This window comes from Festucalex cinctus, chromosome 11 (genome assembly GCF_051991245.1).
Source record: "Festucalex cinctus isolate MCC-2025b chromosome 11, RoL_Fcin_1.0, whole genome shotgun sequence".
Taxonomy (NCBI): Eukaryota; Metazoa; Chordata; class Actinopteri; order Syngnathiformes; family Syngnathidae; genus Festucalex; species Festucalex cinctus.
The window spans coordinates 15,513,158-15,536,003 of NC_135421.1; the positions used below are offsets into that span (position 1 = coordinate 15,513,158).

Here is a 22,846-nt window from a genome sequence, read left to right on the forward strand (position 1 = left end):
CAAGTGTAAAATGGAATTTATAATTGTATGTGTGCATTGTATGTTTGATTCTTTGTATTTTTCTTTGTGAACTACTGTTCCCTTGGTAGTTTTTGTTGTTTTGTAGTGACAAATTTTTGATCGTTGCCAAGTTTGTAGTCTTACAGAAAAAAAAAATCAAGTGGGAGAAATAAAACGAACGGTTCCTGCCGAGTAAATACCTTTTTCAAAGCAACGCATTTCTTGAAGGACCTCGCTGGCTGGGGGAAAACAAAGTTCAAGACGTATTTTATCTTGAAGGCGGTTCACAGAAGTCGTCTCTAGCTGCTATTGGGTAACTTGACATATCGCTCGTAAAAAATAAAAAATAAAAATGGCGGCGATAATCACCCAAGGAAGGGATTCCGAAATCTCCGAACTTTAGTTTTAATGAACCAAGCGACAGGGGACTTGTTATTTTAAAACTCTCTAGTGAATCAGTATTTGCTTTCCAATCGTGGCTGAAAAGGAGACGACGTCGTTGAAGGTGAGCTACTTGTTTTGTTTTTTTCCCCCTTTGTAGCGCTTGTCAACAGCTGTGATCAACCGTTAAAGCTTGTTTACAACAACACGACTGCTCTGCAGTTAGATTACGGCTCTAAACAGTATTTCACCATGTGTTGTCAATTACACGCTTTGTAATAAAGTCACCTGTAGCTAAATAATAAACAATTTATAGTGGCTCCATGATGTTCCATGATGTCAGTGTTTACAGTATAGCGATGGAGTGCATGTTCATCGTGAACCGGATGGGCTCCCCTGGTAGTTCGGCTGCAGCCCAGCGGAGGCGTATGGCCCTGGGGGTGGTCATACTCCTGCTGGTGGACGTCATCTGGGTGGCCTCCTCCGAGCTGACATCAGTAAGGGGCCGCATTCGCAACTTCATGAGAGTCCGAGCTTGATTTGACATTCAAGAAGACGTGTTATGAACATAAATATCAACTGTGACTTCACAAGTTTGCTAATATAATACTGCCCCCAAACTTAACTTTCTCTGCCCATGACCGTGAACAACTCTCCGTTGCAGTACATTTTCAGGCGGCAGGACTACAACAAGCCCTTCTTCAGCACCTTCACCAAGACGTCCATGTTTGTGCTCTATTTGCTGGGGTTCCTTCTGTGGCGGCCCTGGAGGCAGCAGTGCACCGGCCCGCTCAAACGCCGACACGCTTCACTCGTAAGTGCAACGCAATCTTCTCGCTATGACCGAGCCCCGTCAACCAAGAGTGAAAATCCGCAAATAACGGGCGCGTTTGTAATTAACATATCGCAAAGCGCTTAAAACATTAGAGGATCATAAAGCATTAACACCATGCATGTAACATGTACACAATCATGAGCCCATGTTATGTCACTAGTTCAGTTATTCAATACATTGTGAATGGGCACTAGCACATGACAGAAAAATCTGTCATTAAACTCACCTTTTGGTATTTACACTAGGGGTGGGAACCTCTGGGCACCTCACGATATGTTATGCCATACTAGGCTCACACCATTGTCGATATTTTAGTCAGGTCACAAATCCACGATAAGCTATGATGAAACTACTCAAGACATAAATGGATGAATTTTTTTCAATGAGAAAATTGTTTCTTTTTGTACCATGACTGAAACACAATATTCAAACTGGTGTCTTCTTCACAATGAGTACTTTAGTGTATTTGTTTATAAACAAATTAGTGCTGTCAAACGATTCAAAATTTTAATCTGATTAATCACACTTTTAAATTTTGATTAATCACGATTAATCAGCTAAATTACTCGCGTATTTGCGTAATATAAAATAAATACAAAATACCGTAATATTTTGACATTAACGCATTCTTTTATATGAATGTCATTTGCAAACATTGATTAAATGCATGTACGCAATTGCACGCATGCGTGTATTGCTCAAAACGTAACAGCATCATAACAATTGGGTGCAATTCAGTAATTAATTAAACGCAAATTACTTTTGTTTTATCTTAAGTCCCGTCGGGGTGTTTTTGAAAGCGAAATTCACCACCGAGCACACCAACTGGAGTCACCCCGCTCATTTTGGAACAACAGGCATAGGAAATGCCGTGCATTGACCTAATCACTGACCTGTGCAGCCTTCAATGCAACCATCCGCGGTTACGTTCAAGGCTCAAGTGCGGTCCAAAAAAATAGTGCGATTAATCTGCGTTAACATGTGATTAATTTAACTTTTTTCTGTGATTAATTAATCTATTAATGCTTTAACTTTGACAGCCCTAAAACAAATACTAATGTCTTAACAGTTTCTCTCAACAAATTTGTGTCTTTCTTAAACACTTATTGTCATGCAACATGTCAGTCAGTTACATCGTCAATTGTGATGCCATTTTTTTGTGTAGTATTGCAGCAGTAAATAAAATGACTTAAATATTCAATCCGATTAAATCAATATTATTTAAGATGTTAAAATTGAAGATATAATACCCATTTTTCATAGAAACGTATTCAAAACTTGAGTCAGTTGCTGGGCAGATCAACCCAGCTCATGAGTCTTCTTTGCCTGAAGATTTGCGTCCATTTCCCCGCCACTCTTATGAGGCACTCCCCCTAGTGGCCCACCAAGTAATTGCTCAATAAGTCACGGACAATGGAGCTGTTATAGTGGCTGGTTATCAACTACAAATAGCGCGATACTTGCGTAGGTGTATCGATAATCTATCGGGAGACAAATTATCACAATATCGATATATCGTCACACTCCTAATTTACACACAGTCATAAATCACTTCTGCTAATATCATGAACTGTGACAGCGTATTTTTCAATAAGTGAATCTGTCCACAGTTTGCCGATGCAGAAGCCTACTTTGCTCCCTGCACCAATGACGCCACTGTGAACAACTGCTTGGTACGTATTCGTTGGAAAGTTATTCAGACTTATTTCTCCAACTTGCACAAATATAGATGACAGCCAAGTGAGTTTGGATTGCAATGACAATGTGTTTTGTTAATTATGTTTATTTAATTTGGAGACTTATTGTGCAATAAAAAATACAATTTAAAAAAAAAAAAAAAAAAAAAGGATAGCTGGAAGAATTTTTTCTGCTTTTTTTCCAAGCATTCTTTGTCGATTATTGAAGCGGGTCAGCTTGACCGACGAGGTGGACGAGGTTTATCAAATGCAAGCTCCTCCCAAGCTCCTCCCAAAACATAACTTTCTTTCGCGACGTGAACATTCCACAAAATGATCCATGTCTAATGAGATGATTCATAAATTATATATACATAATAACAAAAACATATTTTGTTGGATAACATAGCTTGACCCCTCCTGTTATGTGGCGGGTCAATTTGACCCCGTTTGAAGGGTAAATAATATCAAAACAAAACTAAAAAATGTCAAACGTCCTCTGCTGGCATTATGTTGGTTCTTTTTCTTGTAGACGCTGTTTTTATTCAATTTTTTCAAATTCACAAAGATCTCAATTGTGTAAACAACATGCATTGGGTCATATTGACCCAGGAATGTTTTTGATGGAGCAAAGAAAAAAAAAAGTGATAACACGAGGATTGCATGAAAATAGATAGTACAGTGTTCCCAAGTTTATCGCGGGTGTTATGTTCCAAAAACTACCCGCAATAATGGAAATCTGAGTTAAAAAAAAAAAAATCCCGTTAATTATATATATATTTTCATTTATTATGTTTTTTTTTTTCATTTTGGTATGATTTTTAGTTTATTATGAATGCTTTTTCAGTCATCATTTTTTTTATTTACAGTCATTTTTTCCCCCATTAAAAGTATGTTTTTTTTAAAATTATTATTACAGTACAGTTTATATTTTTTTTCCATTATGTTTTTTTCATTTTGGTATGATTTTAGTTTATTATGAATGAATGCTCTTTCATTCATCTTTTTTTTTTTTTCCATTTACAGTCATTTTTTCCCCCATTAAAAGTATATTGGGGTTTTTTAATTTACTTATTACAGAACTGTATACAGTATATATTTTTTCATTGTTTTTTTTCATTTTGGTATGATTTTTAATGTATTATGAATGCTTTTTCATTCATCATTGGTTGACTGCTGTAACCCATCACTTTTTTTTTGCTTTTCACGCAGAGTGAACCACTATACGTGCCCGTCAAGTTTCAGGACGTACCCGCCGACCTGGCCAACTGTTTAATCGAAACAGATTGCCAATCTCGTGAGTGGCCGCCATTGAAAATTTTCCATCCGTCTGCTTCCGGCTGAGAATTCGCACGCTTTATTTGATTTTTTTTTTTGGTCCCAGCGGCTTTGAAGAAGCAGCGGGTGCGTTTCAGCAACATCATGGAGGTGCGCCAGCTGCCCTCCACGCACGCCCTGGAGGCCAAACTGTCGCGCATGTCCTACCCGGCCGCCAAGGACCACGAGGCCATGTTGCGCACGGTGGGCAAGCTGACCATCACCGACGTGGCCAAGATCAGCTTCTTCTTTTGCTTTGTGGTGCGTGCACGTCACGTCAAACGTCTTTGCTGATGCTTTTATCACAACAAAGTGTCAAATTAACTAATTTGCTGCCAAGACGTGTAAAATAGTACGTTCTATTTTAAATGTTTGACGTGTCACGAAGACTTATTTGTCTTTTTTTTTTTTTTTTTTTTGCTAGAGCATACAGAAGGTTGACAAAATGGTAGTTATTACATAAACGGCCAGCAGGTGGCAACAGAGTATAAGAGATCAACCAGCGCCATGTTGGGGGAAAAAAGCTCTATTACTCACAATTCTAAATAGATTTTTGAATAATGATGAAACTCAGCTATTCGGGGTTGGGAATCAATGACTGTCTCACAATTGGATTCCGATTTTTGGATCTGCGATTTGATTCAGAATCGATTTTGGATTTAAAAGGATTTGATTGACAATGATTTCTGCTTCATTTTATAGATGTAAAAGTAATTATCATGGTCTACTCCAGTCTAACTCACTAATGCTAGAGATGTAACGATATCCAAACATCACTATACGATATGAAGGTCACAAATACGATAATCATCACGATATAGTGGAGAGGTTTGCGATAAAAAAGAAAAAATGACCTCATACAACAAAAAAGCACATAATATTGGTTTTGTACATTACAGCAATGAAAAAAGTAAAAATATAATTATATATATATATATAAAATATAATTATAATTGAGGCACTAGTACAAGCATTACAATAAATTGATACATTTTTTATAAATAAAATTACTTAAATCAAATAAGAATTTACTAAAAACAATAAATTGAGTTCCTCCACATATTGACTGTTCACAAGTATATTGTGTTTCCCTTCATCTGACCATTTGTGTGGATTTTAAACATAGAAGGGCCAAAACATGCCTCGTGAAAATTAAACTGCACTAAAAAACTAGCCACCAGAGAGTGCTAAAACGGCACAAATGGAAATCAATCTGCCATTTTTTTTTAACAGATGTTCTTCTTTTAATACGTGACATGACGATATATTGTGGCAGTTTTAATATCACGATATTGCCGTTATCGTTACATTCCTAGCTAATGCTAATTAGCGCACTACTCGCGGCACTTTTATCCGTCAAAAGAACGGCTATTTGTACAAAACATTTCAGGAATGCGTACAGAGAAGCATTTTAACATTACTCACCGGCATATGTTCTTTCTATGCTGAAAAAAACCCCCAAAAACTTTTGTTGACATAACTTGATCATGACTTTTTCCTTCTCAATGTGGCTAAGACTTAACTGTGTATCAGAATGCGTGGAACCACACTGCACCCATGTGGCCAAATCGGGTACAACATGAACTGCGTTCCCAGTACACAAACAAGGGCAAGACAGTGTCAAATAATTGAAAAAAATAATCGATTTTGGGACATTTGAAATAGATTCTGAGTCGTACTAAATGAGAATCGAGATTCATATGATAATCGTTTTTTTGTTTGTTTGTTTTTGGCACACCCCTATTAACTCATTTGCTCCCAATAAGGTATAAATAGTTGTTTTTTTTTAATGTTTTAAGTGCCCCAAAGACGTATTTATATGTTTTTTTGATTGTTTATGCTAGACTAGAGCATACAGAGAAGTCTTTGATGCAGCATGTCAACTGCAAAGAACAGTTGCAGAAATGGTAGTTATTATAAAAACGGCCAGCTGGTGTCAGCAGAGCAAAGGAAATCAACCAGGGCCGTGTTGAAAAAAAAAAAGCTCAACTACTCATAATTTTAAATAGATTTGTGAAAATTTATGAAAAAACAGACTTTAATCTTTATTTTGGTAGGTTGCGTGTTTTTATAGCAATAGAACACAATTATTATTACGTCATAAAACTCTGATGAAGACATCAGGGAACTGTTTGAAATGAGAAGAGAAAAAAAACAAAACGTCTCCTTTTCCTTTTCCTATGCGAACTGTGTGACATGGGCTCCTCCTCTCTCTCTGGTTTGTGCCCACCCGTGCAGTGGTTCCTAGCCAACCTGTCCTATCAGGAAGCGCTCTCCGACACACAGGTGGCCATCGTCAACATTTTGTCGTCCACGTCAGGTGACTTGCACGCACACACAGTCAACATGACCGCTTGTTTCAACTCACTTCCTGTCTGTCTGCAGGCCTCTTCACACTCATCTTGGCTGCGATATTTCCCAGCAACAGCAGCGACCGCTTCACCTTGTCCAAGTTGTTGGCGGTGGCGCTCAGGTGAGAACGTTGCAAATCGTGTTTTATTTAAGCCAGGAAAAAACGTGGACAAATAACTACTTATTTCACTGAGGCACTCTTGTTGTTATTCTGCAGTCAGTGCCAAGTGTTACTTGAAAACAAGACAAAAGGCCCACAGAATATTGTTTTCTATTGCTAGAAAAAACATGGAACCAAACAAAAGAAAGATTAGTCTCTTCTTTCATCAGAAAAAAAAGTGCATTTCTATTTGTTTCTGTTTTGCAGCAGTTAGCATTAGAATATAGCTAAGTTTCATCATGATTCACATTCCTGGTGAAAACACTGTCAAAAGGAGCTTGTTCCAACATGGTCCTGGTTGATCTCGTATACTCTGCTGCCACCTGCTGGCCGTTTTTTTGTAATAACTATCATTGCTTCAAGCATTCTCTTCAGTTCAGAGGCTGCAGCAATATGCTCTAGCATAAAAAAACAAACATATAAATACGTCTTTGGGAGCATGGTAATATTTAAAATAGAACGTATTTATACGTTTTTGGGAGCAAATGAGTTAAAGGCTTGAAATCTGAATGATGTGATTATTAACATTAGCCTTCACAAGAATAGTGCAATAGTGTGATGGGGAAAAAAAAGCAAGTGCCCATAGTAATACCCAGCCCTACTGATTAAAAAGGTTGGATAAGACTTAGGCCATGTTTGTCATTGATTAATCTGCTGATTATTATTATTTTTTTCCATTTTAATCAATGATTCGGTAAAAAAAAAAAAAAAAAAAAGTTAAAATTTCCATGCTTTATTTTGGCCAATAATTATTGACAATTATTGACCAATTTGATGTCATAGGTTAATTTTGCAAACAATTATCAGGATTACATTATCGTTTATCGACATCGGCACTTTAAAAATGATGGCTTTATCGGTATCGCTTAAAAATAGCATTATGTGCATCCTTTTTTTTTTTTCTTCTCAAAAACTAGATGTTATTTCAAATCGAGAGTGCACAAATATGATTCAGTTCGTGATTTGGTCTGTGTAACATGAGGAAATCGGCAAAAGTGTCGATCCTTGTTTTTCAAAGTAAAAGCATTGTTTTATTTTGGTTCGAAGTCTTTCGTGGAGGATGACAGAAATCAGAGAATATTTGCTGTTGAGCTGAAACAGCACTTTTAGACTTTAAAAAAAACATCTAAACAATTTTTTCGATTATCAAAAATAAATACGATAGAGTAATGGTTGCACGTCTACTAGAGAATTTTTCTTTTTTCTTTTGGCGGCTTTGATATGTAGATGTTTTGAAATGTCTGTAGTGAAACCGCGTGAGACGTCCGTCAATATGGTGAACTCGGCTTTGAAAACGTAAACACGTTCAAACACGTCTGTTTTTTGCGCTTGCTCTTTTTGCTTAGCATGGGAGGTGTTGCCCTGGTGAGCCTCTCCAGCATGGACCGGCCCGATGAGAAAGGCACCATCGGTAAATACGTCCTCGAATCGGGAACGTCGGATTGTGTGTCATGTGACGTATACGGTGAATTGCCGCAGGTTCCTTGTGGTCCCTGGCCGGCGCCGTTCTCTACGCCATCTACATCGTGATGATCAAGCGACGGGTGGACCGTGAGGACAAGCTGGACATTCCCATGTTCTTTGGTAAGATACAAATCATCAGCGGATGACTGAAGTGAGTAGGAATGTGACGATATATCGATATCGCCATCAATCGTGATACTTTGTCTACCGATAGATTATCGATACTTCTACACAAGTATTGCGATATTTGTAGTGAATATACAGCCACTGTAACGGCTCCATTGTTCATTACTTATTGAGCAATTACTTGTCGGGCCTCTAGGGGGAGCGCCTCATAATTGTGGTGGGGAAATGGACGCAAGTCTTAAGGCGAAGAAGACTCATCAGCTTACTTTGACTTGCGGAAGACTTATCTGTCTGACTCGGTTTTGCATACGTTTCAATGAAAAAAATGTGGATTATTTCTTAAATTTTAACATTTTAAAACATTTTATGTTTCGACTTTTTGAAGCACACAATATTTGAGGAAAATTAATATTGATTTAATTGGATTTAATATTTAATGGGATAATTCATTTATTTAGCCCATTATAGCAATAAAAAAATTTGTGTTCTGTCAACTAGCGTAAATTGATACTTTAATTATTTTTTCAGGTACAATTAAAACTTTTCGAAAACAATGTTGGCACTTGTTGTCGACTGAAAATGACATCACATGTGCTCAGTGCTCAGGTAACGGCCAATCACAGCTCACCTGTTTTCTAGGTTTGGTCATGTGACATTCACAAGCTGAGCTGTGATTGGTTACCTGAGCACATTGTGATGTCATTTTCAGTTGACAGCAAGTTGCAAAATGTGTTTTTAAAGGTACTAATTGTACATGAAAAATTATCCATCCATTTTCTGAACCGCTTGCTCCTCACAAGGGTCGCGGGGGGTGCTGGAGCCTATCCCAGCTGGCTTCAGGCAGTAGGCGGGGTACACCCCGAACTGGTTGCCAGCCAATCTCAGATAAAAAATAATGAAAATATCACATTTATTATAGCCAAAATATTAACGTTTGACTGCCAAAAATGGCTAAATAAGTATCCCTTGAAGAAACTGTTAAGAAGACATTTGTATTTGTTTAAAAAAAAAAATACACGAAAGTACTCAGTGTGAAGAAGACACCAGTTTGAATATTGGTACAAAAAGAAACAATTTTCTCATTGAAAAAACATCCGTTTATGTCTTGAATAGTTTTATCCTGGATTTATTATCTGAGCAATATATGGATATCAAATCGCGAGATCATCGTTATCGTGAGCCTTGTATGGCATATCGTATTGAGTTGTGAGCTGTTTGTTTTGCTGTTTTGTTTTTGTTTTGCGTGCATGTGGTCAGGGTTCGTGGGTCTGTTCAACCTGCTGCTGCTGTGGCCGGGCTTCCTGCTGCTTCACTACACGGGCTTCGAGGCCTTTGAGCTTCCCAGCCAGCTGGTGTGGACGTACATCCTGGTCAACGGCCTGATCGGGACCGTTCTCTCAGAGTTCCTCTGGCTCTGGTGAGGGCCCGGCCCGGCGCAGCGCCGCTCATTTGCAAACACGCACGTCGTCTGACTATTTACTTATTTATTTATTTTGTCTTTTTTTTTTTTTTTTGCCTCCACAGGGGCTGCTTCCTCACGTCGTCGCTCATCGGGACCCTGGCGCTGAGTCTCACCATACCGCTCTCCATTTTGGCCGATATTTTCATGCAGAAGGTCCGTTACGCACAAACCACAAGTTTCACCATCCAAAAAATAGGATGTTTGGACAATTAAAAAAAAAAACTTTTTGTGGAATTTAAGCCTCCAGTTCTGATGCAGTTCAAATTTACATTTAGCAACTCAAGATTTTAGGAAAAAGAATTATTTTCTCTTATGTATGATTTTATATATATATATATATATATATATACATACATATGATTCAGAAGTTGTGACACGGTTTTTCACTCTATAGTACTGTAAAGAGAAAGTGAGGGCTCAATTGTGTAATTTGTAAATGTGTTATTGTGTTATATTGTATTATTAAATAAATAAATAACTTGTTTTTGTTTGTTTGTTTTAACTGTTGTTATTTTATGGCCATGCAATTTCAGTGGAATTTACAGTAGCCTTATTAAAAAAATATAATATATAAAATATAATAATAATATTTATAGTAATAATAACAAAACCTTTGAGTGGATTTCCGTTTGGTTTATTTTTTTTACCAGCATGACTTGTACCTTTGTAAAGGTACTTTCATATATTTTTTTTTTTTAAAAGGTAGTTTTATTTTGTAAAGGGGACTTGCAAGTTTGCATTTTTATTTTAAGTTCATAAGTGTCTTAATATGTATTTATTACCATGGCAAATTTATGATCATTTAATTTTAATGTGTGCAGCCTTTGCGAATTTATGTTAGTCTATTTTTTTTTTTTTTTTACATGAGCCTTATTTTAACGTGCACCTAATTTCGTGAATTGAACATCATTTTGGGGGAGGATGCGTGAGTAAGTCACTGAATGGACGATGATCTCTGACCCGGCAGATGATGTCTTCTTTTCCATGTGCGCGCAGGTGCGTTTCTCGTGGCTGTTTTTTGCCGGGGCGGTGCCCGTCTTCCTGTCCTTCTTCATCGCCGCGCTCTTATGCCACTACAACAACTGGGACCCGGTCATGGTCGGGCTGAGGAGACTCTACGCCTTCGTTTTTAGAAGACATCGCATTCAGAGGTGCGCTTGCGTCACGGGCTCGTCTTTTGCCATCGCAAATACAATTTGATAAGTAACAATGTTGATTTCCGAGCACATGTAGCAATTTGCTTGTCGGGAACAGCAATCATCTTTCTGGGTCACTTTGACGCGGAACGGCTTTAATCATCCAAAAGTGTAAGAAATAGGGAGGAAAAAAATCCCACTCATATTGGTTTGATCTCATTAACTCCATTGCTCATTATTTCAATCAATATTTAGTGCACGACCTCTCACGGGTTATGATTCCATGAGGAGAATTTGCTTTTTTTGTTGATTTAAAATGTTAAAACTAGGAGTGTCAAAATTAGTGCATTCATTTTGAGTTCATTTAAAGTTCCTTTAGCGCCACTAATTTTTTTCAACGCACGATTAATTAATGACCACCCCCTTACTTGCAAAGCATGTACTGGGGGAATTCCAGTCGCAATGTAGCTGACACGTTCACGTCAAAATTTAGTAGTACTACGGTTAATAATAATGCATAATATTTAAAATTAATATTTTTAAATTAATAAAAAACTAATTAATGATTAATTTAATTTGAAATTAATATTTAATATTTAAAAAAATAAAATTTAGCATTAATACAGTTAATTAATTAAAATTAATTATTATTATTATTATCATATATCATATATATTATTATTATGATTCATAATAATGTATATATATATATATATATATATATATATATATATATATATTAAAATTAATAATTACAGTAATTTAATTAATTAAAAAAAATAATTTAAAATTAAAAAATTTAAATTTAGCAGTAATACGGTTAATAATGCATAATATTTGTGGAGACTGGGGTCAAGTTGTATTTTACAATTTGAAAAATGTGCAGAATTTCACAAGTTACTTAGACTCATGTTAAAGATGCGATAGCTCTTACTAGGAAAAGAAAAATGCACTGAGCTGTCGCCAACGTCTTACAAATGCAATTATGCCATCTAGTGGCATAAAAATGACCTCAACACAAATCAATAACACACTTTTTTGCCGCCTAACAACTCCTACATAATACTTCCAGTTTACATTTTTCACATTTAAACTAGCTTCAAAAATTCACATCTCCTGGGGTATATATATTGTGTGATTCCACATTACTTACAGTATTTGCACAATTTAACATTTAATATCAACTTTTCCCCATTCATTTTCAATGGGACAGACAGTGATACTTTTTTTTAAGTATCACTTTCCACGCCCACTTCCATGCATATAACTTATCATCATTACCAGGTGTCTGATACTATTTGGTGGCACAGTTGGTAAAGCACATTGTCCAGTAACCAGGTTATAATTTCATAATTCATCTCTCAATGTGCTTTCAGCATTCCCACGCAATTTCTTCAGAAATTGCACTTAGTCTAGTTATTATTATTATTATTATTATTATTATTATTATTATTATTATTATATTAATCATGATTGATAATGATGATGATGTTGAGTGTTTGTAGTTTGTATTGTGATGAGGACTGACAGACACTGTTTGTCCCTCCATCATCCCAAGACTCCCCGAGGATAACGAGCTGTGTGAAAGCCTTATACCTTTACACGCTGTCTCGCTCAACCAAGGAAGCTTTTGCTCATGATCTCCAGTCAAGTAAGTCTTTTTTTTTTTTTTTTTTTTTTAGTGGTCTCACTTGCTGACTGATATGAACGCACCCCCGCACCTACTAACAAACACTCCCTAACTATCGACTGTCCGCATCCTGTTACGTGAGCGTCGTCATCATCTGTCCTCCTTTACTCATCAGCCAGCGCACGTCCAAACACGCCAACTCTCTGACGAGACGCACGAACGCTTGTTCAAAGAGAAAACGCGCTGATAACGCAAGGATGACGGATCATCGTGTAAATATTTCAAGCCGGGAGAGATTTTCGTCATGTTGAAGTGGCGATGCTGAAAAAAGTCATGATGAGTCAGCTTGTCTTTTATTAACATCTGTTAAGTCTTTCCATTATTATATCCTCCCGCATATAAACCCATTTCAGTTTCATACATGTCACAGCTGCACAAAAGGCAAAAAAAAAAAAGAAAAAAAAAAGAAGAAAAAAACACAGTAAGCTAGACACGTCCGTACAACAGTGGCAACGGCATTTTAGCATTTTTTCCCTCATTTATAAGAAAAAACAAAACAAAACAGACAGTAAGCAAGACAGGTCCGGGTTGTGCCGAGGTGCCCACTATTTTTAACAAGTAAAAAAAATATTAGCCTCCATATTATACATATTAACAAGTGGACAGTATGTGCTGCTTTGAATACCCCGTTTTTCTTTTATCAGTTCCTTAGACCCCAATGTTAGATTTGGCAGAGGCATCTTTTGTAAAATTACAGTTACAATTCTCAATTCTTTAATAAAAAAAAAAAAAAAAAAGTATAATTTCCTCCTGTAAACATAATGAAGCATAAAATGTATACACGTGATAAATCATGCTGTTTCCATAAAGTACTCTCTCAAATGTTGTCCAATTTGGATACCGTAAATGTATAGGATCGTATGGTGACAAACGTTTCTTGGGAGGAGCAATATGGCCGACTCGCGACCTCAAAAGTCTTGGCCTATCGGCTATCCAGTCATATATATACAGTATATAGATTAGTGGCTCCTCCAGACATTTTCAGCCGTCCTATTTTGATTTGAACTCTTTTTGTTTTTTCCATTTTCCCCAGGATGCAGTTTTCCGTAGGCATGGCGTGATCAAGTAAACGAGCAATTAATAATCATTGACGTCTGTTGTTTTTCTAGGTGTCAAACGTCAGAGACAATGACCCACCACGTGCCTCCTATTTGAATGCTCCGCTTGCCTTCAGTGTGACGGAGATTATTATTATTATTATTATTTTTATTTTTTTTTATTTTTTACTTCATATGGATAAAAACTGACCACAACTTAAACGGTGCTGGACATGACCAATCATTATTATGGTGATGATGATGATACGTGACCAAATGAAGAGGTACGTTTAAAAATTGATCAGAGCTCTCCGACTTTTTCCGGAGTCTGTTGTTATTGTGCATTCTTAACACATTTTGCATTACTTCCTTTTTTCCCCCCACCCCTTTTATAATGCAGACAGATCTGTTTGAAAGTATATCACAACACTATGTTTAACTTCTGTTTACATTGCGGGTCAAATTGTCCCACTTTCAAGTTTAAAAAAAAACAAAACGTTTTTTTTTTTTCCCTGTGAAACTTATGCTTAGGTTAACAAACATTTACCATAAATGTTAAATAATTCAGTTAATAATAATATAAGTTACCTTTAGTGGGATTTTTGTTTTATTATTAAACATGCCTCAGGTTAAATCGGACCATTTTAGAGAGAGAGAGAGAGAGAGAGAGAGAAAACAACACAATTATTATTTTTCAACTCAACTTTATTTATGAAGACCAAAAAGAATCTGAATAAAAATTCTCTTATGATATGATATGACATGATTAACTCCCATGAATTATCCATTTCTGTCAGCAATGAGTTCATGACATCTCATTGGATGGTGTAACACTCCTGTTTGGTTCACTTCCATAACAGTAATAGATCATGGGTCACTTTGACCCAAGGCATTTTTTTTTAGCAATCCAAAAAGTATTTGAAATGACACACACACAATCCAATTTTATATTGAATTCCAATCCACATTTATTTAATTTCCTCTCGATGATTGATTAGTTGCAAAATCCCGCCATTTTAATGACTCATGTTCCCGGGTCAAATTGAAAATGTCAACAAATACTAGTTTCAAAGAAGTTTCACATTGAAAACTGTCTTTTAACTTGTATTTCATTACTTGTTAAAAATGGGTCAATTTGACCCAAGGGATTTTTAGCGATCCAAAAAGTATCTGAAATGGCACGGCAAAAAAAAAATAATAATAATTCAATTTTATATTTATTTCATTTCCTCTCGATGATTATTTGCAAAATCCTTCCATTTTAATGACTCATGTTCCCGGGCTGTGTTGAATGAGCCCAAAAAAAGTCTGAAATGGAAACAAATGTCAACAAACACAATTGTTTCTAAGGAGTTTCACATTGAAAATCAACTTTTAACTTGTATTTCATTAGCTTTTAAAAATGGGTCAATTTGACCCAAGGGATTTTTAGCGATCCAAAAAGTATTTGAAATGACACACAAAAAAAATCAAATTTTATGTTCAATTCCAATCCACGTTTATTTCATTTCCTCTCGATGGTTAGTTGCAAAGTCCTTCCATATTAATGAATCATGTTCCTGGGTCAATTTGACCCAAGCTGGTGTTGAAAGAGCCCAAAAAAAGCCCGACATGGAAACAAATGTCAACAAACACGATTGTTTCTAAGAAGTTTCACATTGAAAAATGACTTTTAACTTGTATTTCATTAGCTTTTAAAAAATGGGTCGATTTGACCCGCTACATAATAGGCGTGTTCAGACATATGAAGTGTTTGTCCCGCTTCCATTATAAGCTATACGGCTGTTTTCGGAATGGCCGTTACATGTGAAGTACTTTAGCTGACGTACGATCCAGCCGACCACTACACTTTCCTGTTGTTTTATTTTCTGTGTCGCTGTAATTTATGACTTCCACTATGAGCCAAATCTTTTCTTTGTTTTGTTTTGTTTTTTTTTCCTTTGCGAATTTCGAGCTTGGTATTTCCCGGTAAGAAGAAGCAGCAAATATTTGAAGGGTGTCAGATGTTGCTGTTATTGTGCTGGCTAACTGGAGAAGCTTTGGTTCGTGAACAGGTTCAGCACTTTAAAGACAAACTCGCGTCCGTTGTTTTTATTTGATGTAACTCTTTGTTTTCTTGTAGTCTTGTTTTCTTTCGCTTCCGACAGCTTTTATTGTTGGCTTTGTGTGAACTGCAAAACAAAGAAAACGATGTCATCTTTATTCATGTTCTTTGTTTACTACTTGTTTTGTTTCTCGTCTCAGGTACTTTTGTCTTGATTGTTGGAAAAAAGAATCGTAATTTGTGCGGCTGTTAAATGTCAATCGTTTACTTTTGTTGAGGATCTCCTCATCCATGAAGCTCTTTTTGATTTGACAGATTCTCCTTCCTGGGTTCTATTAAAGGCATCTTTTTAAAATTGTTGTCGATGGCCATTTTTTCATGATCACACTTTTTACTTTTATATAGGATTATGCTGTAATAATATGTGAGCAAAAAAATAATGGAGAAATTAAATGTGAAAAATGGGCTAATGTGGGCCAATTTCATTGCAGGAGTTTTGCAGTGGGATTTGTCAGCTTATGACCAAAAAACGGCAAGCACAAAAGTTGTACTGCTTAAAATAAGACTAGGGTACGGTAAATCTACCAAGGTTTGCGAAGATAAATATCAAAAGTACCCTTTAAAAAAAAAAAAAACTGTAAATCCTGTAGAAGTTGTACAAATTAGAATACTATAGTTAGCAAAATTGTTCAATAAACTGGAGATGAAACACTAAAATTTGGAAAATTAAAAAAATAAAATAAAATAAAACATTACAAAGAAGGAAAGAACAAGGCAAGCAATTTTTTTTTTTTTTTTAGCAAAAATGTGAAAAAAAAAATATCCTTGGACTTTGCAACATTTAGTCAGTTTCACTCCACTCAAATTAGCCAGTGATGGGCAAGCGCTACACATTTGTAGTTTGGACGGATTAACCCTGGATACTTGTTGAGGTCGATATTTTTGATGTTCCTGGTCCGAAAACTCCAACCTCATATTCCTGAAATGCAACATGCATCCAGAAAGTACTCACGGCACTTCTTCACTTTCAGAGCCTTTTAGAATTTTTGATGAAGAAAAAATGGAATCCATTTGATGAATAAAGCTGTAAAGTCATTCATGTTGAAAGTAAAACCCGCAAATCCTGCACGTATAAATCAAGCAGTAAAAGACAAGCCCATTAGTGCTAATGATAAGAAAGGAGTGCAAACTTGTCCTGGTGTTTAATGTTTAACTTGGCTGCCTTTGTGGGAGGGAGGAGGACTTTTGATTAAGCGCAGCCCCCCTCTTTGAAAACTTCACGGACAGAGTCAAGTACTCAACTTTGAACACGGACGTGTTGACTCTTTTTTTTGGGGGGGGCTCCCCGGAGACCAGATAAACTCTGCGTCGTTAGGATTCACGTCGGGCAGAATGCTTCAAACTGTTGGAACCTGCTTTTAATCACGGCGACTGTGCCCAAGAGCTGATAAGCCGCAATCGATATGAGCAAAATCCAAACCAGCATGGAAAGTGAGATAGCGGCTGAGAAAGACTGGAATTCAATGACGTCGTCGCGATCTTCCAGACATTATTCTTTTCCGGACATCGCGGATGATTGTGTCCGTAATCCGGATCTCTGACTGATATCCAGGTCACTTTTCCACCGTAAAACATCCGATGTTGTGGACGTCGTCTTGGAGTCTATCCCTTAAATTAGGTACACCTTGGACTGGTCCGCAGGTCAATGGCAGGACATCCATCCTTTTGTCAAATGTCAGACGCAAGAGAAAAGAAAACCAGACAATTTAGAGTTTTAAGATAACCAAAGTTGACATCACTTCGGACTGGTCGCAAGTCAACCGCAGAGGTACTGTGAACAAGTAACCTTTCATACCAACATTCACGCCTGTTGACAATTTAGTCAACAATTTAGTCTTTAGTCCACTGAACTTTTGGCGAGAAGTGTAAGGGAATACCTTCAACTCAATCGCCGGACATTGGAAGGACATCTTGAGGATTGGATCTCCCTTGAATTAAGTTAACCAAAGTTGACCTTTGGCAAAAGAAGCAGAGACACACCCACATCACTTCGGACTGGTCGCCAGTCAACTGCAGAAGTACTGGTACTGTGGACAAGCAACCTTTCATACCAACATCCACGCCTGTTGACTAAAAATGTAGTCTTTAGTCCACCGAACTTTTAGCGAGAGACATAAGGGTATACCTTCAACTCAATCACAGGGAGGGCATTGGAAGGACATCCTGAAGACTGGATTTCCCTTGAATTAAGTTAACCAAAGCTGACCTTTGATAAAAGAAGCGGGGCACACCCACATCACTTCGGACTGGTTGCCGGTCAACCGCAGAGCTACTGTGGACAAGCAACCTTTCATACCGACATCCACGACTGTTGACGAAAAATTTAGTCTTTAGTCCACCGAAATTTTGGCAAACTCAATCGCAGGGCATTGGAAGGACATCTTGAGGATTGAATCTATCGAGAACTCTTTCCAACCCTTTGGTCTTGGTTCTCCACAGAGAACGTGACGATGGACGGCAACATGGACAAGGAGATACCCGAAGAGAAAGATTGGAGGCAGCTGGAACCCAACCGCGGCGTCAAAGTCTTCCTGACACTCCTGTACAGCCTCATCCTGGTGACGGGCATCGTGGGAAACTCCGTCACCATCCGCGTCACGCGCGTCCTCCGGCGTAACGGCTACCTTCAGCGGAACGTGACGGACCACATGGTGAGCCTGGCGTGTTCGGACCTCCTGGTCCTGCTGGTGGGGATGCCTGTCGAGCTGTACAGCGCCATCTGGTTCCCGTTCACCTCGGCATCCGGCGGCGACGCCGCCTGCAAGGTCTACAACTTTGTCTTCGAGGCGTGCAGCTACGCCACCATCCTCAACGTGGCCACACTCAGCTTTGAGCGCTATGTGGCAATCTGTCACCCGTTCCGATTCAGGACCCTGGGCGGGCGGCGCACGTCGGGATTGATCGCCTTGGCCTGGCTGGTGTCGGTTCTGGTGGCGCTGCCGTTGCTGGTGGCCACGGGGACTCAAGGACACATACCCGTCTCGGCAGACGAGCCAGTCCAGAATCTCACGTTCTGCACCAATCTAAGGGAGCGCTGGCTGATGTACCGAGTCAGCATCTTTGTAGCCTTTGCGGTTTACATGCTGGTTTTGGCCGGCGTGGCCTTCATGTGCCGGGCCATGATCCTGGTCCTGAGAAAATCGGCGCAGGGGTCGTCAGACGGAAATCACAAAGCATCCAAGCATGAAAGCGCGAAGATGAAGATGGCCAGGAAGCAGACGATCATTTTTCTAGGTAGGTTTTGCTCTCTTGGGTCGAAGTTTGATGAACGCCCCTGTTTTGTCCATGTCCGTTTTAGATTGGGGTGTGACTCATGTCAGTCTCCCAAAACCATTTGACCTCAAATTTGACATTTAATGTTGTGCTATTATTGTCAACAAATACATAAATTCCATTCAGTTCAAAATCTGCTTGATGAAAATTTTCAGATTTTTTGGGAGGCTGATTTGGCATGGAACGATCCTGTATTACTATTATGGATATTTCTGCTTCATTTTTATAAATGAGCAAATAATTGTCATGATCTACTCCAGTCTAACTCGCTAATGCTAATTAGCGCGCTATTCGCGGCACTTATCCCTCATAAGAACGGCCATTCATGCAAAACGCTTCAGGAATGTATACAGACGTATGGGGGAAAAAAAATCTACTTTTATTGGTATAACTTGATTGTGACTTTTTCCTTCTACTCTCTAATGTGGCTACAACAAAATTGTGTATCAACGCGCAGAACCACACTGCCCCTAAGTGGCCAAATCGGGTGCAACATGAACAGTGTTCCCAGTATGTCAAATGAAGCAGTGTTATTTATTCTTGACCGATTGCACGTTTGTGCGCCCTCAGGCCTGATCGTGGGCTCCCTCCTGCTGTGCTGGTTCCCCAATCAGATCCGCCGTCTGATGATGGCGGGCGCGCCCAAGTCCCGCTGGAGCGCGGCCTACTTCCGCAGCTACGTCACGCTCCACCCGCTGGCCGACACCTTCTTCTACCTCAGCTCTGCCCTCAACCCCTTCCTGTATAACGTGTCGTCCCGCCAATTCCGCCGAGTTTTCGTCCAGGCGCTGCGTTGCCGCCTGACTGTCCAGCACGTCAACAAGCGAAGCGGACAGAGCCCCAACGCGAAGTCTGTCCGCTCGCTGCGGCCACTGCTGCTCAAATCGCTGCGGCGGAGCGAGAAGGTCCCAGCCGAGGAGGAAACGTCCCGGAGGCCAAACGATTCGGGGGCCGATGCGGGGCCCCGCAACGAGGAATTGGATTCCGCAACACGGACGGACGTGCTATCGGAAATGTAGTGTGGCAAAATCTCACTGACCTATATATATATATTTATTAGGGGTGTGAATTGCCTAGTACCTGACGATTCGATTCGTATCACGATTCACAGGTCACGATTCGATTCGATACCGATTAATCCCGATACGAATGGTCACGATTCGATACCGATTAATCCCGATACGAATTTATAAGTCGATTGTTGCGATTTTTTTCCATTCAAATTTAGAAAATACTATCAGTAAATTTGTACATGTACACTGTAAGATTTGTATGAATATATTTATCTAAAACTTGAGGCTTATAACCGTGAGCCACTGTACACAAACAGTTTGCAATCTGTTTCACATTTGAACAGCATTAAAATAAAAATATTAAGGCTTAATGTGCCGTTCATATAACATTCTTCCATGCTCAAGGTGTGAATCCTAAAAAAAAAAAAAAAAAAATAAAAAAAAAATAAAAAAATAAAAAAAAATCGATTCTGCCGATTATTGAATCGATTCGAGAATCGCGCGATGTAGTATCGCGATATATCGCCGAATCGATTTTTTTTTTAACACCCCTAATATTTATATATATATATATATATATGTATATATATATATGACTGGATAGCCAATAGCCCATCCACGCCAGTGCAGTCACAGGGCGGCCACCGAGTGAAAAGACTACTTATACAACATGTATTTAAGGCACGTTGTAAAACGTCTGAAGTCCTCTTATTTATGTTTAACACATTTAAAACAGCATAAATCATGCTGTTGTTGATATTGAGTACTGTCTCAAATGTTCTCCAATTTCGATACTGTAAATGTATAGGATCGTATGGCGAGAAACGTTTGTTGGGAGGAGCAATATGGCCGCCTCGCGACCTCAAGTCTTGGCCTATCGGCTATCCAGTCATATATAGTGATCAGTGGGCAAAATACTGTGGAAAAGTGCCTTGGGTTTTTTTTTGGGCCTGAAAGAAACTTCAAACCTACTGCAGAAACATCATTATTGAATACGATTTCATTTGGTTGCTACATAACGATTTATTTACAACAAGTACAGGGAGTCCTGGAATTACGTTGGAGTTCCGTTCCTACGCTAGCGATGTAACTTAAGTCGAATTTGCCCATTAAAGTCAGTATTTACATCAAAATAATTAGCATAAAAAATCTAAAATACATTAAATAAAAATAAGATGCTGTACTTACCATTACTGCTTAGATATGGATGGAAAAGAAAGGGGGGGCTAATGTGGAAAAAAGCCAAAGATACTCCGACAAGTGCACAAGCGCTAGCTAGCACTAGCTAAGGGCTAAATAGCGGACGAGAGAAAAACACTGACGAGGAGCCAAAATGGCGGACCGGGCGTAATCGTTCTAAAGGTGAAACGTCTTGTCGAGTGCGCCTCAACTCGAGGACTCACTCTATTGTAACAGGCAAAACAATGAAATGTTCTTCCACTAGATGGCAGAAGGTACAAATTTTTTCTACCTGTTGGCATTTATGGAAAAGAAATAAAAATACAACTCTAAACAGGCCCACTTTTCACACTTTGAGATCGTCATTTTGCTTTTTGTGACACTTTTGATAAGATGATTGTGAGATTGAACATCAATTTCCAGTTGGACGGTCCGTGAAACTTTAATAATGTTTACAAATGTACTTTTCGTAGCTACTTGCTGCTTGGTCCAGACGTTCATACAAAAAGATTGGATCCGTTCTCTCTCTCTTTTTTTTTTCCAACAGCTAAAAAATAAATACAGCACATCAAGTCTTGATGTCAAAGTTGCACATAAGTTCATAATATGGTACAGGTAGATGAAATGCAAAAACAAAAAAATAAAAAACAAACAAAAAAATAAAAAACAGGCAAATTCAAATAATGAAGTAAGAACCCCGATGCTGAATATAAGACTATACTTGATTAAGGCACTTGAGTATCAGCGTGACTCTCACACCAGCAAATCATGTGTTTAAAAAAACAAAACAAAACTGGAGATTATGCGAGATTTGTTTTTAACTATTTAGCATTTTTTTTCTTTTCTTTTTTTAAGGCCTCAAAAACAAAATAAAAAATACAAAATAAAAAAGTAAATAAATACAGCCCTCTCTCCACAAAAAAAAAGTTATACTGTACAAGCAACAATAGATAACAAAAATCAATAGTGTAAAATCATATCAAGCTGGGTCAACCAAGTCGAATCAAAGTCTGCTAGTTGAAAATAAAATTTCTTCTGGTGTACAGTTAGACATATGCTCATGAATCCAGTGTTTTTCTTTAGCTGGATCAACACTTTTCCACTTCTTAAGTATGCGTTTCTTAGCAGCACTAGCTAGCCATCCATCCATCCATTTTCTTGACCACTTATTCCTCACAAGGGTCGCGGGGGGTGCTGGCGCCTATCTCAGCTGGCTCTGGGCAGTAGGCGGGGGGGACACCCTGGACTGGTGGCCAGCCAATCGCAGGGCACACAGAGACGAACAACCATCCACACTCACAAGCACACCTAGGGACAATTCGAGCGCCCAATTAACCTGCCATGCATGTCTTTGGAATGTGGGAGGAGACCGGAGTACCCTTAGAAGACCCACGCAGGCACGGGGAGAACATGCAAACTCCACCCAGGAAGGCCGGAGCCTGGACTCGAACCGGAGTCCTCAGAACTTGGAGGCGGACGTGCTAACCACTCGCCCAAAAGTTTAGTCTGCCCACTAGCTCGCCAATAATACCAAATGTTTTTTAATTAGAATTCAGTTTTAGTTTTTACAGCCATTTGAACAACAATTGAACAAATTACTGTCCTTGACTTCTGACTTCAAAACAAGTCATCAATTTGTTA

At 38.4% G+C, this 22,846-nt stretch overlaps 2 protein-coding genes across 4 annotated transcripts; both read left to right on the forward strand.

The window, feature by feature from the left end:
• The first annotated feature begins 231 nt into the window (after positions 1-231).
• On the forward strand, positions 232-16,040 carry LOC144030195 (solute carrier family 35 member F5-like). Of its 2 annotated transcripts, none has more exons than XM_077536271.1 (15): positions 232-505; positions 734-878; positions 1,046-1,195; positions 2,827-2,889; positions 4,105-4,189; positions 4,277-4,470; positions 6,448-6,529; positions 6,595-6,682; positions 8,068-8,132; positions 8,201-8,305; positions 9,569-9,728; positions 9,836-9,926; positions 10,770-10,924; positions 12,468-12,560; positions 13,709-16,040. In XM_077536271.1, exons 2-14 carry the CDS (start codon positions 741-743, stop codon positions 12,547-12,549), a joined length of 1,458 nt encoding a protein of 485 aa, XP_077392397.1. In that variant the 5' UTR covers positions 232-505; positions 734-740; the 3' UTR covers positions 12,550-12,560; positions 13,709-16,040. The 2 variants fall into 2 exon arrangements, with proteins under 2 accessions (XP_077392397.1, XP_077392396.1); XM_077536270.1 differs by having other exon boundaries at positions 233-505; positions 725-878.
• Positions 16,041-17,011: 971 nt separating this feature from the next.
• gpr39 (G protein-coupled receptor 39) lies at positions 17,012-20,415 on the forward strand. Of its 2 annotated transcripts, XM_077537032.1 has the most exons (3): positions 17,012-17,758; positions 18,180-18,974; positions 19,584-20,415. In XM_077537032.1, exons 2-3 carry the CDS (start codon positions 18,191-18,193, stop codon positions 20,030-20,032), a joined length of 1,233 nt encoding a protein of 410 aa, XP_077393158.1. In that variant the 5' UTR covers positions 17,012-17,758; positions 18,180-18,190; the 3' UTR covers positions 20,033-20,415. The 2 variants fall into 2 exon arrangements, with proteins under 2 accessions (XP_077393158.1, XP_077393157.1); XM_077537031.1 differs by having other exon boundaries at positions 17,012-18,974.
• The last annotated feature ends 2,431 nt before the right edge of the window (positions 20,416-22,846 follow it).